Consider the following 17,764-nt stretch of genomic DNA (forward strand, 5'->3'; position numbering starts at 1 on the left):
TCATTTGTTTTTTGTGTATGACTGAGGCCTCCTGAACTCTCTTTCTCCTGCTTTAGCATATCTATTGTTGTTTCCCATGTTGAGCTCATGCTTAGGAAGAGACATTATAGGTGTATCTTCCAGCAATATCACAGCAAACTTCCTTATTGTCTGGCTCTTATAATCATTCTGTTGCTTCTTTCACATTGTTCACCGAAACTTACATTTTGGAACTGGTTTGTGGATATATGCATTATGACCAGGCTCCACAACTCTATATTTCAGTTGCTTGCTGCTTTCTGTAATGTTCTTTGTCAGGTTCAAAGAGAAATTTTCTTGATTCAGTATGAGGCCTATACTTACTTGTGGGTATAATATTTAGAGTGTAGTTAATGGTTGTGGTGGTTTAGTATAGTGATGTTGGAATGCTCTCACACAAAGTTAATGACTTTACCAGCCCTGGTAGTTGTTTAGGTTTCTGGTACGTGCTGTGGGACAATGGTCTTTTATCTTGGATTATTTTAAATAAAATGCTAATTGGTCAGTAGCCAGGCAGGAAGTAGAGGCGGGGTTACAAGGCAGGGTTAGAGGCAGGGCATCGAGAACAGAATAATTCTGGGACGAGGAAAAGTCAGTCAGCCATTATAACCCAGCCACAGAGGAAGCAAGATGAGAATCCCTCGCTGACAAATGTACCAAGCCACGTGGCTATCACAGACAAGAATAATGGGTTAATGTAAGATGTAAAAATTAATTAATACGAAGCCCGAGCTATTAGGCCAACCAGTTTATGATTAAGGTAGACCTTTGTGTGTTTCTTTGGGACTGAACTGCTGTGGGACCTGGTGGGACAGAAACTTTTGTCAACAGGTACCAGTATGATTTTCTTCTTGTTGAGCAGAAGTTAAATCCAATAAGAGAGTTGTTGGTTGCTGGAAAAGTATAGGTTCCACTCCTGTACCCTTAGTGTTACTGTGTCACAATTAAAAGTCCTTGAGTCCACTATCAGATTATGCTGCTAGACCTCAGATCTATGTACACAACACATTCATGAATATCTATCATCTACCATGACATAAATGCCTACCATAGACTTGTCTATGGTAAAGACACATAGCTTTTCCTAGGCAGCAATCACATGCAGGTTCACAATACCACACTGGGGATTTCACAGTAGCAACATTCCTTATTGTCTCCTACTACAAATAACAGAAGCTAAATCTCTGCTGTTTGGGACTAAATTATCTGTTTCTTATTTGCTCATCTATTTCCTCCTATATGTTGTATTTCTCCCCAGCTGGCTCTTCCAGTTCATAGCAACAATTCTTGACTCACAAGAGAAAATAGGAAGACAGGAATCTCCTTTGGCCCCCACCTAAGACAGGCTGAGAGGAGGTACCCAGGGTAAAATAACCCATAAAAATAGACAGCTAAATAGTTGGTCCCCAAATACCTTCCTTAGCTTTAATAAACATAAATGATAAGAGCAAATGACCACAATAAAGCTTAGCTCAACTTCTGAGATGTATTAATATAATATATAAAAATATATGTGAATAATTGCAAAATATGTCATAATGCATAGATGAATTGAAGTAAAAATTTTATAACTTTCTGGATCTAAATTAGTATGAATTCAAATCAGATATATGCACATGGTAAAATTCAAAGTAGCTATTAAAAGTTAATGTAAATTAAAAAGTAAAAATCATATTAAACAAATTCATATAGCCTTTGAAAATATTCAATGTAAACAAAAGCATTGGATCAGAGATTAAAAAAGGAAATGAGGACATCAGAGGCAGGGTCGTCAGCAAAGTATTTGGCTTGCAATCTCAAAGACCTGAGAATAATCGCAATTGTTCAGGTTAACAAAAATAATAAAAAAACAAGGTCTGGTGCCAAGCAATTATAAACCCTGGCAACGTAGGAAGAAATAGCTGTTCACTGCTCAGACAATCAACCCTAATTGGCAACTTCTAGGTTAATGAGACAGCCTGTCTCAAAATATTTGGAAAGCTTCTGGGGAAGAACAGTATCCATGTTTCACACACAAACGCACACACACAAGCACACACATGCTTGCATACACACACAGGTACACACACACATGCTTGCACACAGATGTGCTTCTGCACAGACATGAACATGTCACTATAATTACAGTATTGGAACAAACCTATTGTCTTTGCTTTTGGAACAATATATTTAAGCATTTTGGGCTTAAAAGCCATGGCTTCTGTAAAATGTTCTCATATGTGAGTTCTAAATATCAATATATATGCATATATTTTAGTTCTGAAGGAAATATGAAAGTGCTAACTTGCGAAATATGGCCTTTATTGTAATATTTGTACAACTTTATTGCAATTTAAAAGTATTTTAAGAGAAAATGGAATATTGGTCCTTGTATATTCATCTCATGGAATAAGGACTACCTAGTAACAAATAATTTTTAAACATGGTAAAAATAATGTCTTAAATATTCTTCAGGTAAAGCACCATTTTATTCTTTCATACTATCCTGATTCTATATGATATTTTGAAAAATACTGATAATGAATACAGACTTAATTCTTCATTCTTTCCCCTGCTGCCCTCACAATATTGCTTTCTGTATCTTTAAAAAATACTAACTACCTAGTGAGTGTTTGGCTCTTGACTCATTTAGCAGCCCACTCTATCTTATGTTAAACACTTCTTAAAATTTCATGAATCAAATCCAGTTTTGCCACCTAGGTTACTCTGTCTTTTGAAAGATTCTGCAAGGCAAAACAAGCTTACTTAACAATGCTGTCTTGTTGGAATGCTCCAACACATGGCTTTCAAAGCAATTGATGTTTAATCGGTGCTTTAGTATTCCCCTTACTAATGTGTCATTACCACATATAGACTCAGCGCCTCATTATAATATGAAAATACATCCAGGAATGGAATCGCTTCTGGTATTGTGCCCCTCTATCTTCTTTCTATGATAATAACTAAGAGCACAGCTTTTCTATAGCTCCTTCCTAGGGTTTCTACAGCTAATGCAGCTGAAATTGGCTCTTTCTCTCTTGTCTGTGATTGCTAGTCTTTCCCTGAACCCTTTCTATACAGCCTTCTAGTACCTTCCAATCATCAGATGCTGGGAGATTTTTTTTTTTTCAACCATTAGATTTTATACGAGGCATTTTTTTTTCTTGGCACTATTGCAAGGCCTTTTCTGATCATCTATCAGATGGTGAGATCATCTAGAGATAAATGTCTTTTCACACCATCGGGGGTGAGCATTATACTTCATTTTATGCAGCTACCTCTTGCATGGTGTTTAGTGTGTAGTTAGACACTTGTCCATTATGCAGAGAACACAATCCACATCAATGGTGCCTCCTAAAATATTAATGAGGCTAACAAGCTGCAACTTTCTTTTTGAGTTAGGCATATGTTTAGTTGAATAGAGGCTCCAAGAAAAAGAATAATGTGATAAAGCATTTCTTGTTCAGAAAAGGGCTTGCAGTTGAAAAAAGAAAAATAAAAATTTCAAAGTTCCTTGACTTTTAAATGCACCATAACTGCTTTTGTGTTGGGAAAAGTGTTCCTATAGAAAAAGTTATTCCACTGAAATTGTGAGACTTCAATGCTTTCTAACATCACAGATCTATTGTATCTATGTTATTCAGAGATATCTGAGATATCAAAGTTAGAACAACAGCATGGATCATACCTTGCAATAACAATAACAACTTGTTGCTAGATCAGTTACTAAAAGATATTGGCATGTCAAGCTCATACAGCTCTTTTGTAAAGGCCAACTGCATTTGGTCTCTCAGTGCAATGGCTAAAATCACATGAGTTTCATATAACATTTCTCAAAATAATAACCTGTTATATAGTGCACAAATTCATCACTAAATTTTCATGATTAAAATAATTGCTCATTTGTGGCTTGGAAATGTTCACTTGTCAAGTGTAAAACTATCATTTGCACTGACCTCTATGTTTAATAACTTCTATGGGTTTCATATGACATGAAATACCTAGGCAGTATGCAGCACATTATACCTCCATTTTAGCAGACTGGCTTTCCAATACAGCATTTTATCTCAAGTTGTACATAGGAATTAGTGACGGATATGTGGCAAATACTGTTAAACTGATCCATAAACACAAGCAATTTTTTCAGATTCTGGGCTTTGCTTTCTTCATATGATATATGTATGCTCAATTTGAACAATTATGAAGACAAATAATTTAATGAGTACAGTCATGAAAAACAGTGTTAGCTTTTACCTTTTACAATGCTTGGTCTCTCTGTGTGTAGCTCAGTGCTAAAGCATTTTTCTAGCATGTTCAAGGCTCTAGAATCTTAATCCAATACTGTAAAAAATTGTTTTGATATTATGAACAAAATATATCTATCATTCCACACGCATCTCATTATCTGAATGTTAAGAAAATCTAATTTCTGTTTTATTATTCATATTCTTGGATTATTTTTCCCTAGGTATTGGAGAAAATAGTATTATCTGACCAAGGATGTTCAAAAACTTAGAAGTTACGAAGTCATAACTAGTTAAGGGGAAATAATTTTCTTGAGTCTTCAAACTTTGTGTTTATTTTCGTATGCTTCCTGTACTGTTAGTTTTTTCCCTCTCAAGGCAACACAAAGACTGTGTCTGTTCCGCCTACAGCTTTAACAGTTTTCAGACATCTCTCTCCAACCCTCACCTTTCCCACTGCTATCTCTGAGGAATCCCTTTACTCCTTGCGAGAGTTTTAATATTCAGCAGGTTAAGGAAAACCATGGTCAGCTTTCGAAACTTAGTCTCTGCTGAGCTTTCAAAGTGTCAAGGCCCTAAAATAATACGAACAGCAAGAGTACTAAATCTTTCATTATTTCCAGTTTCCCCTTGAGCATACCGACTTTACAATAAAGAAGCTGCCACTTACAGGCTTCTTTATTGCACGGTGGGTAATAGCCACAGGGTGAAAAATAAGGAACTGTGTCGAGTTAGCCCCACTGCCATCATGATTCATGTGTAATCCTTGCACATTTGCATCTACTCTTTTAACGTGCAGGTACTTCATAGACTGGAAGAGTGATGGGGACAGCTACTTCACAATAGATGGAACGGAAGGAACCATCGCCACGAATGAATTACTGGACAGAGAGAGCACGGCCCAGTATAATTTCTCCGTAATTGCAAGTAAAGTTAGTAAGTATGGCGTGGGCAGAATCAACGTTAAACTGAAATTCTGTGGATTTAACACTCTTAAATGAGTCCCCGCTGAGGTCTTTTTTTATTTTAGGACTGACAGCTGAGTAGTCTCCCGGGGAAACTCAGAAACCTGTTCCTATGCCTCATAGCATAAGTCCAGAGAAATTGTGACAGCTGCCAGAGAGCCCTGTTTGCGAGATTGCAGGAATCCCTAGAAGTGATTTTCATTGTGTAACCTCACCCTTTTCTATTCATCACTTTCCAGAATTTGCAGAAGTATCAACTTCTCTTCTACAGATATTCCTTGTATCTATGTTATTCAGAGTTGTATAAGTTTAAAAAGAAGAAAATAAGCATATGAAACCACTTATTAAGTGAAATATTTTCTGAATTTTGAGGAAAGAATTTGAAAAACTATCCTTTTCTCTTTCCCTTCTAATTCACGAGAACATATATTAAGATAAGTGGGGATTATACTAAAGCTGTAAGTGGACTTTTTGAGACCCTTTCTTAGAATACACAGATTGTTTGAAATTCCTTGTGCATGCTTGTGGCACGGGAGACAATTTTCCCGACTTAGAGGGAAAACAGAGCTTATTTGTTTGATAATGTACTCAAAGATGTTACACATCCATCTCAATTACAAAGGGAGAATATTTAATATTTAGCTATTGGCTAGAGTGTCTGTATGAGAAACACCTGGTCTCCTTCCTTCTGCTCTGGTCTTTTGAGAGTTTTGACAACTCCCTTTGGAATATTTTTTCCTCCTTATATTACTTTGAGCACCTGGCAGAAATTTATAATACTTTAGATATTAATTTTACATTTCAAATCAAAAAGTACCACAAACATTCTTTTCTGGGAGCATTGCTAAGTTTCAAATCAGTCTGGGTGTAACTATGGAAGAGCAGTGTTTATATTTTTAAATGTTCTAACATATGTGTAGGAGTGTGTGTATGTTTGTGTGTACATGTGCATGGCAGAGTAAGTTTACATGTGTTCAAAATTTTCAGGAAGCCAGAGGTATGTCTTTAGTTCTCTGTCTGTGTGTGTATTCTGGTCACTTCTGCATGCCTGGTATAAAAGAAAGCCAGAAGATGGGTTCAGCACTCAAAATAGGGTTATAGATTATTGAAAGCTTCCAGGAAATTAAGCTCAGGTCCTCTGGCGGGGTTGACAGTGCTTGTGATCACAGTGAATTCTCTTCAGCACAGATTTAAATTCCTGTTTGGTCTCATATATAACTCAACAGTAACGTTGGGCCTCATCTATAGATTTTAGAGTTTACCTTATAAACTCTATAAGGAGCATTAATATTCTACATAAAGAGAAATATTGATTAAGCTAATGTATTCGCTTCTTGCTGTCGATGGTACCATTTAACATTAAAAAGACTAGCATGAAAACTGTAACTCTATATGAATTCTAAATTATCTTTAGTTATAAAATATCACTTCTGTATTATTTTTAAAGATGTTTTGATTCCATAATTTGTTCCAGGATAAATTCGCAATTTATATTTTTTTGAAATACTCCCAATACTATGTAAACTCTATGTGGGTTTACTATCTAGTATTTTCATCAAAATCTTCATGATATACTAGATATAAAGAAATTTTGTCATAATTGTCCCAAATATGGTTATGATGACTCAGTAAATAGGTCACTTTATTTTCAACAAAATAAAATAAATTATATCTTTAAATGAAGAAAATCTGTTTTGGTCTATAAATTACATACTCTGACAAATTATTTCATATTTATTTTATAACACTAGTTGTTAAAAAGATGTATTACTTCTGTAGTTGACACTTAAGAATTAAAAATGAGGTTTGTATAGTATTATAATACCATAAAATAAATTAAACATACATGATAGAATAAAATATGCTAGAATTAAGTCAGTGAATCTATTACTCACTTCAACCCTGTAAAATTATTGTTATTGTTTTCCTTTTTCCTTGATTGAACATCCGTTTTCTGATATCTACAATGATGTTTTGTGACATTTAATTTTGGAAAATCTAGATATCCTACAGTGCACAGAATAATTACACACAACAAAGATTTGTCTTACTTAAAATGTGAAAAATAAAAAAAAGTCCTTTGGAGAAAGACTATTAACAAGATAATGTTAATATTTTCAACAATTTACTTATGGAAATGGGTGGTAATTTAAATTTCAAGCAACCAAACAATAGCAATTTACCAATTTGTGATAAATTTGTGGTGTATTATAATTGGTCCAGTATATAGTAATATTTTCTTTATGTTTTAATAAATAAAGCTTGCCTAAAGATTGGAAGAGCAAAGCTAAGCCACTAGAGGTCAGGCAGTGGTGGCACACACCTTTAATCTCTGGATTTAGGGTATAAGGTGGATGGATCTCTGTGAGTTCAAGGCTACCCTGGCCTACACAAGATCAATACAGAAGCAAATATAGGTGATGGTGCCTATAATCCCGCACTAGAGGGAATATAAAATGAGAGGAGAGAGAGAGAGACTTAATCCGCTTAGTCTGCAATCACCCAGCTGTGGTAGAGGTAAGACTTCTCTAGTGGCTTGGCTGTTTTCCTTTTCTTGTGTTTAGGAAAGCTTTATTAATTAAAACATAATGAAATATCACTATACTAGTACATTTAAATCATTTTTATAGATTTTAAAGTAATTTCTTTATAAATGCAGTTGAGAAATTTCTCTGCCTGTCAAAGACAACTCAACTCCACAGAAATTTAATGAAATCAAGTGTGAATCTTGTACTTTGAACGTGATCTGTGCATCTCAGATAATGTAGAGACTGGAGTCTGCACCTCATGCCAGTTAGTGTAGACTTGAACCAGTGTGTTGCTTTTCATGAATTTTATTAGAGTTTGATTTTATGGATTAGTTCACTACATGGTTTTATAGTCAAAATATTGTTATATTTATGTAAAATAATTTACAATGTTCCAGAAGCCTTTATTTAAAACTTTGTCCTTATTATTTCCATTTGTAAGTTTTAAAGAAGTCTATACCACCAATCTTCAGAGTTTTATATAAAAAAATAAACTTATAATAGTGACTATATTTCATATGCTGTGAACTCACCTGTGCAATGTGTTTTGGATCATCAACACACACTAAACATTACAATGAAGGGGCCACTGTTTTATAATTATTGTTGATTTCAAGTTTCATTAGAAAACAAAACGCAGTTTTACCTATTTACTAAATTTTATAAGTACATTTACACTAATTAAGCAACATTTTCTAAAGTAGCTTTAAAAATATTATGCATTTTGTGCTTTTATCCTTTAATAAATAATTTTCAGTCTTATTCTTCAACACGTGATATGAAACCAAGTATTATAAACACTGGTAGGGGATAAAATATGTAATTCACATTAGGTAGTCACTCCTTGCTCCAAAGACATTGGTGGGGAGGTCATACAGGAATAAATGAGTTTTAATCAAAAATTTAGTTTTTCTTAGTTTCAGAAATAATTTAAGGATAATTTCTGTCTTTCTATAATCAACCCCTTAATTCTATTTTACTTAAATCTATACTCCAATAGAAGATGAGTTTGAGATATTTATGTATATATCATAAATATTCCAGATATTAAAACTTCTGACTATATGTGTGCAACACAGAAATTTGTGTTTTGTTTAATAAACTAAGTATCAATATTGGATAAGTTAAGATCAGTGAATTAACCTTATAGGCGAAAAGTCCCACACTATAGCTAACATATTACTTCCTGCTACCGGGTCTTCCTCCACTACACAGTTACTCCTTTCTGCTACCGTGTGTTTCTCCACTACCACCGCACAGTGACTCCTACCTGTGAATGAGTCTTCCTCCAGTACACAGTGACTCCTACCTGTGAGTGTGTCTTCCTCCAGTACAGTTATTCCTACCTGTGAGTGTGTCTTCCTCCAGTACACAGTGACTCCTACCTGTGAGTGTGTCTTTCTCTAGTACACAGTGACTCCTACTTGTGACTGTTTTCCTCCAGTACAGTTATTCCTACCTGTGACTGTGTCTTCTTCCTTCTCCATTAGTTTTTCCTCAATAACTCTCTTATTGGTCATTTTTTTCGCAGTTGATACCTTGTAATTTCCTACAATTGAAGATTATTTTCCATTTTATATTAAAAATAATTGAGAACAAATATGGCTTTCAGAGAAGCAGTATCCATGTTTACAAATATTATCTTTTTATGTATTCAACAGGTAACCCATTATTGACCAGCAAAGTCAACATACTGATTAATGTCCTAGATGTCAATGAATTTCCGCCAGAAATATCTGTGCCATATGAGACAGCTGTATGTGAAAATGCCAAACCAGGGCAGGTATGTTCTCAATACTCTTCACAAACTGTGTATAATGACCTGTATGTTTATGTTTTAAGTTTTAAGTCCAGACAAAAATACACATGAGTTAGTTATTTTCCTGCATTATATGTCTTTATCAAATTTAAATATGAATGATGCTAGACTCATATGAATTAATGGTAGATGGATGTATGTAAAGCTAACAAAAGAACAATGTAGCAGCCTCAATTTTTTATGGATACAGAATATAACAAAGATAACTAATATAACCACCTCTTGATTCAGAGTCTGAAATAGTAAATGATGAAGTACTATTTTTCTATTAATAAATTATGTCAATTTGGTTATTTGAAACATTAGAATACATAAACTAAAATTGTGTATATTAGTTTGTTTTTAATTTTTGAATGTCCTACATTAAGGTTATTTTATATCTAATTAAATTTTCAAAAAAATAAATAAATCTTATAATTCTTTGAATTAATGCCTTTGGGAATTATACTCTACAAAATTAAATTTGAGTTTGTTATAACTTAAAGATTTGAACTTTGGCAAAAATAAAATTTATATGAGTTAAACTTCCTTTCCTTTCATGTGGGGAAAGTAATGAAAAATAAGCTTGTATGCCCAGAGGCTCTGTTTTAACAAATACCTTTTTTTTTCTTTTTATTAGAAAACCCTTTTAAAAAGAGATGACCCTGAAATCTTCTTTGAGAGTTCAGAATATGTGGATTTGGGGCACGTTGAACTAGGACCCATCTACTATGTCCCTTGTCTATGAACTATATATATAAAGATAGATTATCTATCCTCTATCATTGTCTAATAAGAATACATATATACCTACACACACATATATGAATATGTGTATGTATATGCTTTGGGGGTGTATCTAATTATCTACATATCTATAGATTAGAATCTACCATGAAACTTTCTACTATCTATCCTTTTATTTTTCTATCATTTACCATTGTGTGGAACATCCAAACTCTTACTGTAGAAAATTGTTTAATTCATATGCTTGAAAGTTTTCCATATTCTCTCTCCTGTCTCTAACATACTTCCAAATATTTTCTGTAGTATATATCTTTTAGATATCCTATTTGGTATTCTTTCTCATTTGTGAATCAACTAATTGCATTTTCCAGGATAAACTTAGGTTACTTTTAGTTTAAATTTTAAGAGATCAATGCTCAATTATTTAGATTTAACAATGACTTACAACTTGGGAGACACTTTGAAACAGAGATGTGAATGTTTCCTTGTCCAAGTAACATAGAAATACGTATTATTTAATCCTAAGCAATGGAGGATGGGTAGAGTAACATAGTAACACAAACAGGCATGTATTCTTTAATTTGTCTCTCTTTTTTTAGTTTTTTTAATAAATCAGCACTCACTATGTACTTGCTCTTCAATTTTGCTCTTACAGGAACACTGATATAATCAGATGCGTTGTTTCTAGTAGAATTTCTTATTTAGTCTGAAACGCATATATATCACTTAATTTAACATGCAAGAAAGGCTCTTTTTTCTTTGTTTGTTTGTTAGGGAAATTTCAATGCTTTTTCGTTACACAGATATTGATTTAGAATTAGGATGTGTCCTCTGATTGTAGCTGCCATTATGATCTGCAAAACCTTAGGGAAATGCTTACAAAAGGTATGTGTAAGTAATTTGACCACTGATATTGATTCGAAAAGTGGCATTTCTCTCTATCTACGTTCTTTATTAAATAAAGTTATTAGACTGTTGTGTAGAGTTCCCTGTGAAATTGATGAGTGACTTCAAGTTTAATCTCAACTTTGTCTCAGATAATTCAGACAGTAAGTGCTGCAGACCGAGATCTTTCACCTGCTGGGCAGCAATTCTCCTTTAGATTACCACCAGAGGCTGCCATCAAACCAAATTTTACAGTTCATGACTTCAGAAGTAAGTATAACCACTTACAGACTCACCTCTAATGGAATTTTGTCAAAGGGCACACGAGGATGATTCAACTGCTTTTCCTAGAAACAGTTTTACAACGCATAGATAAGACAGCTTACTTTCTTTATAGAGGACTTTTAATGATATAAACAAATAAAGCATTTTGCTGAGAAATTGATTGCTTCCTTATTTGGAATAAAGTCGTATAATAATATGCAAATATCTTATCCATGCAAATTAATTCTGTATTCATTTCTTTTATTTGAGCAACTAATAGTACAGAGGGTGTGAATCAGACAGTTCAATTAGAATGAACAGGATTTCATTCTCGCTGCTTGATTTCCCATGAGCCACAACAGGGAGTATTTTACTAATTAATGTAGAACTCAGAACTTCTCTATTGAGATCACATACAAAACCTTTAATACGATACTTCAAAAAGAGTCTATTAAAATAATTTTAGATACAGCTTCTGAAATCGTATCCTCCACTATACTTCCACAATTATATTCTACTATCAACACTTCTCTTATATTACTGTATCTGATAATATTACAGCCAACACGGAAACATTTGTTGTATTAGATGATGGGTCCTCTTCATTTCATGGTGGGAATGTTTTTCAAGCATCTAAATCTAAAAACGGAAAACATCCAACGGCAGATAATGTATTATAACTTATCTAGTGTAAAGCTCACTCTAGACTTCCTTATGTGTGAGCAGAACATTCACACTAACTCCCACTGGACAACATTATCTAACAAAATTTGAAAGGCTTTAAAATGCATTAGGTATCGGCTACAAGTACAAACAGAGTCCTTGTTTTGAGACGCTTTCTTACTATCATAAAGTTAAAAAGTGTAAGCCAAGTCATTTCTATGTCTGAATCAATTGTACTAAGTGTCAAGTTATACTTCTGTGACTTTGTGCATTAATCTACTCCAAACACCTATATAACATGTAAATATCAGATATCTGATATTATATTTGATGAGGAAACTGAAGTTCTAATGGATTTTGTTTTGCAAACAAGTAAAATGATATGATATCATGATGATGGGGACAACTGGCCAAATGAAAGAATGTCTGGGGAAAACCATATAGCGGGGGAAAATGAGAGAAGAAAGCCTGAATATCCATGTTTCTCACTAATGAACTTCAATGATTTGGCTCTATCTTATGGTGTGATGTGATAAATAGCTGTGAATAAAAAATACACCAAATGTATGATTTTAAAACTAGCATACTCATTCTTTGATCATGAAGCTAATAACACTTTACAATATATAAGATGTCAGTACTTAGATAACAGTACATTAAAAATACTGATGTCTAAAGAAATGGGGCCTGTGATCATTTGAACGAGAACGCTTCCATTGGCTCTCATGATGGATTCTCTATATAAGAATAAATGCATTTGATGTCATATATTTAGATATTTTCTTTGTATTAGTCAAAGTGAAATTAAAGATACAATGAACTAATGATATTATTAGTACCTCAAAAGATATTATTAATATTGTACTTTTGAATATTTGACTTTTTGTATTTAGAATAATAATATTCATAGAAGTTTCCCTCCACTGAATTTGATTTTGATATCAGGAAAAAAAAACTGAGGGAACCTAACTTCTTACATATACTTATAAAGCTCTTCTTTCTCAATGGAACATTTAATACATACACCATCAAGACGAATGTTTCTTCTTTCTCAGAGGATTGTTTTAATTACATATGATTACATTTGGACAGTTTCAATAATAATCTAATCGATAATTTAAATAAGAATGCATTTTACTGATTTAAGAAGACTTTCCTACTACTTAGCAGACACCAATTTAAAAAGGTGAAATGAAACTCACAGAAACTACGTTATCATAAATATTATGTTTTGCAGACAACACGGCTGGAATTGAAACCCGGAGAAATGGATACAGCCGCAGGCAGCAAGAGTTGTATTTCCTCCCGGTTGTAATCGAGGACAGCAGTTACCCTGTCCAGAGCAGCACGAGCACAATGACGATTCGTGTTTGCAGATGTGACTCTGATGGGACCATCCTGTCCTGTAATGTGGAAGCAATTTTCCTACCTGTAGGACTGAGCACTGGAGCTCTGATTGCAATACTACTATGCATTGTTATACTCTTAGGTTAGTTTCCATATAATCGTATTTTCTGTGTCTCTCTCTATCTCTGTATTATATGCCACATCAAATTATCATGTCTATTTAATTACGTTTACTGAGCTGGTTTGATTATTAGTAATTATTAGAAACAATTTTTATTAAATATGTTTTCCATTTGGTATTTTCCATATAACATCATCAATGTCTTTAAGTCATGAGGAATGTTAATGTTGAAAATTTTACTTCTTTTCTACCAAGAAAATCTCTGTGATAACTATCAATTTTAAAAACATTTCTCAGATTTATGTGTGTAAACTGGGTTTGAAATTTTTTAACCTTCTAAAATATATGGCATTCATAAAAATCTTGCTAATTATTCCCAATAATCTTGAGCTTAAAAGATAGTTACAATAGGATTACAGAAATTCTCATGCTTTGTAATACAATTCTTAATTATCAAAATTGTACTTCCAATGAGTTCCATTAAATACATTTTTATTATAAAAAACAAAATAAAACAATTTCTCTATTAACTTTGAAAACTATTAATTGCCACTGCCTAATAAAAACAATATGGTAGTTTTAAAATATCCCAGCTGAGTAATACTTTGTAATTTCCATCTAACAAAGAAAAGAAGAAAGCAAAGGGTCTATGAAAGAGGCAGAGATTAAAGGGACCCTAAATATGTTTACATTCTGCTTACACTGCCATCCTAAAATAACTTCATATTTTTATGGCCACTCTTTAAAATCAAAGAAAACGGATATAAACCCAGGAATTGAGCTTACACAATAGTCATCATTTTAAAATTCTTTAAAAAACAGGACAATAGCTTTTTCTCTAGAATAGAAATAATGGTAAGCAGTGAGTAATACCTTATAGAGAAAACTCCCAAAATCAACACTTATTGTTGCATAGTAATTTCTAGACCAATTTGAACAGTGTAAGTATTAATTCTGTGTGGAGAGCTTGGTTACATGAACAAAGCATTCAATTATGTCTTCATAATGCAAGGCGACATTTGTCTACTAGTATTACAAACTTCAAACTCTATATTCAAATAGATTTCTCACATAGAAATTATCCATGTATAATTAGTATTAGATATCAACTCAAATGTACCCATTCTCCTTTGTAAACATGTAGCTAATTGAATCTGGAAGTACTTGTTTATCTTCATAACAATGCTCAAATTATTGTAGGTATTCTCCTTTGGCTCATGTTCCCCCGTGAAGTAAACAAGCAAATTGTTACCTCACCAATATCGATGGTGCTTGCTGTGTAATTATCTCCCATAATTCCTACTGAATAGCCATAGTTCTCTTGTACTAGTCTAGGTACTATTAACCCTCTTCTTCATAAAAAAATAATCACTTTATCATTGTCTTATATAAGACTCTGTTTCAAAATACATCTATTCCTGAATGTTCAGCCACATACTGTTTATTGCACAGTTTTAGTCTCCTTTCAAGGAGTGAGGATAAACTATAGAAACCTGCCTGCCTGGTATTTCTTATAGATAGCTTTCCTCCAAATCAAATAGAGCCTGACTCTCTACCTTTGCACTGTTAAATCTTTTGACACGTAGTAATGCTCTTCAAGGTTTTCAGTATATTGCCCAACCCCTGGGATATCAGCATCAGTGACTTTGCGTTGGATATTCTATATGCCAAGGGAAGACTGTACAGTCCTAAATACCATTCATGGATTATTTAAGAAGCAACATCTAAGGCTCCACTTTCCTTCCAATATGCTCAAATTTACATTTGATGAGAGAGGGAATAAACACATCATCTCTTACCACTGAACATTTTCTAGGCTCTCATATAATCTCTGCTATGAAAAAAAGAAACACACTTGCCTTTATACTAATGTTACTCTTTTTGAAGGACGTGAGACTGTTGTCCAAAAGATGAACACTTATTTAATCTTGTCGTTATGTGCCTGCTTATGTTTTGAATAATAAATACCATTAACTTAATGGTGAGTATTCAGAAACTAGAAATAAAAAGATAAAATAACAATTGCAATGAATAGGTACACCAAATTATTTTATTTTTTAATTTTTTTAAAAATAAACTATCTTTTCTCATTATACATACCAATCCAAGTTTCCACTCCCTCCATTTCTCCCATTCCCTCCACATATCCCCCATACCACCCCTATCCTCTTCTCAGAGAGGGTAAGGCACATTGCACTGGGGAAGATCCAAGGCCCTCCATACTATAGCTTGGCTGAGCTAGATATCCCTCCCAAAGCAAATAGGTTCCCAAAAAGTCAATACATGCAGTAGGAATAAATTCTGGTGTCCCTCCAGTGGCTCCTCAGTCTGCCCCAGCCATGCAACTGTTAAACACATTCAGAGGAACTAGTTTTGTCCTGTGTTTGTTCCTTCTCAGTCCAGCTGGAGTTGGCGAGCTCCCATTAGCTAAGGTAGACTGTTTCAGTAGGTGTACACATTATGTTGTTGACCTCTTTGCTCATATTCTCATTCCTCTCACTCTTCAACTGGATGTTGGGATGAAGGTTCTATGGTGATATTTAAGATATTCATCACTCTGACTACAGGGCAAGGCCAGTTTGGGCACCCTTTCCTCTACTGCTTAGGGTCTTAGCCGGAATCATACTAGTGGATTCCTGGGAATTTCTCTAGAGCCAGGTTTCTTGCTAACAACATAATGGCTCCCTCAATCAAGATATCTCTTTTCTTGCTCTCATCTCTGTCTTTCTTCCATCTTGACTATCCCTTTCCCTCATGTTCTCCTCACCCCTCCCCTTCTCTCCTCCTCTTCCACCTTGTCCCTCACTCCTTACACTACTATCTTCCCAATTTTGTCAGGTAATGTTGTCTCTTTCAACTTTCCTGGTGGATCTATATATGTTTCTCTTAGTGTTCACTTGTTACTTAGCTTCTCTACGACCATAAACTATAGGTCAATATCCTTTCTTTATGGCTAGTATCCACTTATGAGTGAGTACATATCCATTTTTTATTACCATAATATTTTCCCTGAGCCCAAAATACTAAAATGTAATAGAAAAATATTTGATATTATTAATGGTTTTCTATAGTTTTCTACTATTTAGCATTTCAATGTGAAGTTGGCATTAGAAAATTCATAAACATATGCATGATAACCTTATTGATCATATTATTATAACTATAAACATATTATGAGGCCATTAAAGAAATTTAGCTATTCTTGATCTACTTTACCATTTATAGATAGTAAGTGATATATGTGCTTCCACTTACCAAATTGGTTTTTGTGTGTCCTTCTAGCTATAGTTGTGCTGTATGTAGCTTTGAGAAGGCAGAGGAAGAAAGACACCTTGATGACGTCTAAGGAAGACATAAGAGACAATGTCATCCATTATGATGATGAAGGAGGTGGGGAGGAAGACACCCAGGCTTTTGACATTGGGGCCCTGAGAAATCCCAAGGTGATTGAAGAGAACAAAATTCGCAGGGATATAAAACCAGACTCCCTCTGTTTACCTCGTCTCAGACCACATGCGGAAGACAACACAGACATAAGGGATTTTATTCACCAAAGGCTACAGGAAAACGATGCGGATCCAGCTGCCCCACCATATGATTCCCTGGCCACTTATGCATATGAGGGAAATGGGTCAGTGGCAGAGTCACTCAGCTCCATAGACTCTCTCACCACAGAAGCAGACCAGGACTATGACTATCTCACAGACTGGGGGCCCCGCTTTAAAGTCTTGGCAGACATGTTTGGAGAAGAGGAGAGTCACAGTCCTGATAATGTGACCTAGGGAAGACGAAAAGACTGGAATACACATATAGAGAAGAAAATTTTATCAAAAATATTAAGAAAAAATGTTAACAAACACAACAAACACACAAACACACACACACACACACACACACACACACACACACACTTCCAGAATCTACAGGACAAGATTCCTTTGATCATCCAGTTTCTAGCAATTTGTCCTATTTACCGTCTTGTCATTTTGGGTTATTCTGATGACACAAGATAAATCCTATAATGCGTCCTTGCTTTGTTTTGTCGTGTTATTTCAGGATCACTCTGAGCAGAGCTCAGGTCTATTAAATACAATTCACGGGCATGACAACCTAGAATGAAGATAGCTATGTGGCATCACGGTGGAAGAGTGTGAGATTTTTCTTGATTCCACTAAAGTGCCTATTGAAACTCTTATCATTGAACA

At 34.2% G+C, this 17,764-nt stretch overlaps 1 protein-coding gene across 1 annotated transcript in view; it reads left to right on the forward strand.

Moving 5' to 3' along the window:
• Cdh12 (cadherin 12) overlaps window positions 1-17,341 on the forward strand; it is a 309,480-nt gene extending 292,139 nt beyond the window's left edge. The window contains exons 8-12 of the mRNA XM_050139097.1: window positions 5,041-5,177; window positions 9,396-9,517; window positions 11,317-11,434; window positions 13,329-13,580; window positions 16,842-17,341. Coding sequence (XP_049995054.1) covers window positions 5,041-5,177; window positions 9,396-9,517; window positions 11,317-11,434; window positions 13,329-13,580; window positions 16,842-17,341 — 1,129 coding nt within the window. The remainder of the gene's footprint in view (window positions 1-5,040; window positions 5,178-9,395; window positions 9,518-11,316; window positions 11,435-13,328; window positions 13,581-16,841) is intronic.
• The last annotated feature ends 423 nt before the right edge of the window (window positions 17,342-17,764 follow it).

The sequence above is a fragment of the Alexandromys fortis genome, unplaced genomic scaffold, assembly GCF_014885135.2.
Source record: "Alexandromys fortis isolate MF-2015 unplaced genomic scaffold, M_Fortis_MF-2015_v1.1 scaffold_37, whole genome shotgun sequence".
NCBI classification, from domain to species: domain Eukaryota; kingdom Metazoa; phylum Chordata; class Mammalia; order Rodentia; family Cricetidae; genus Alexandromys; species Alexandromys fortis.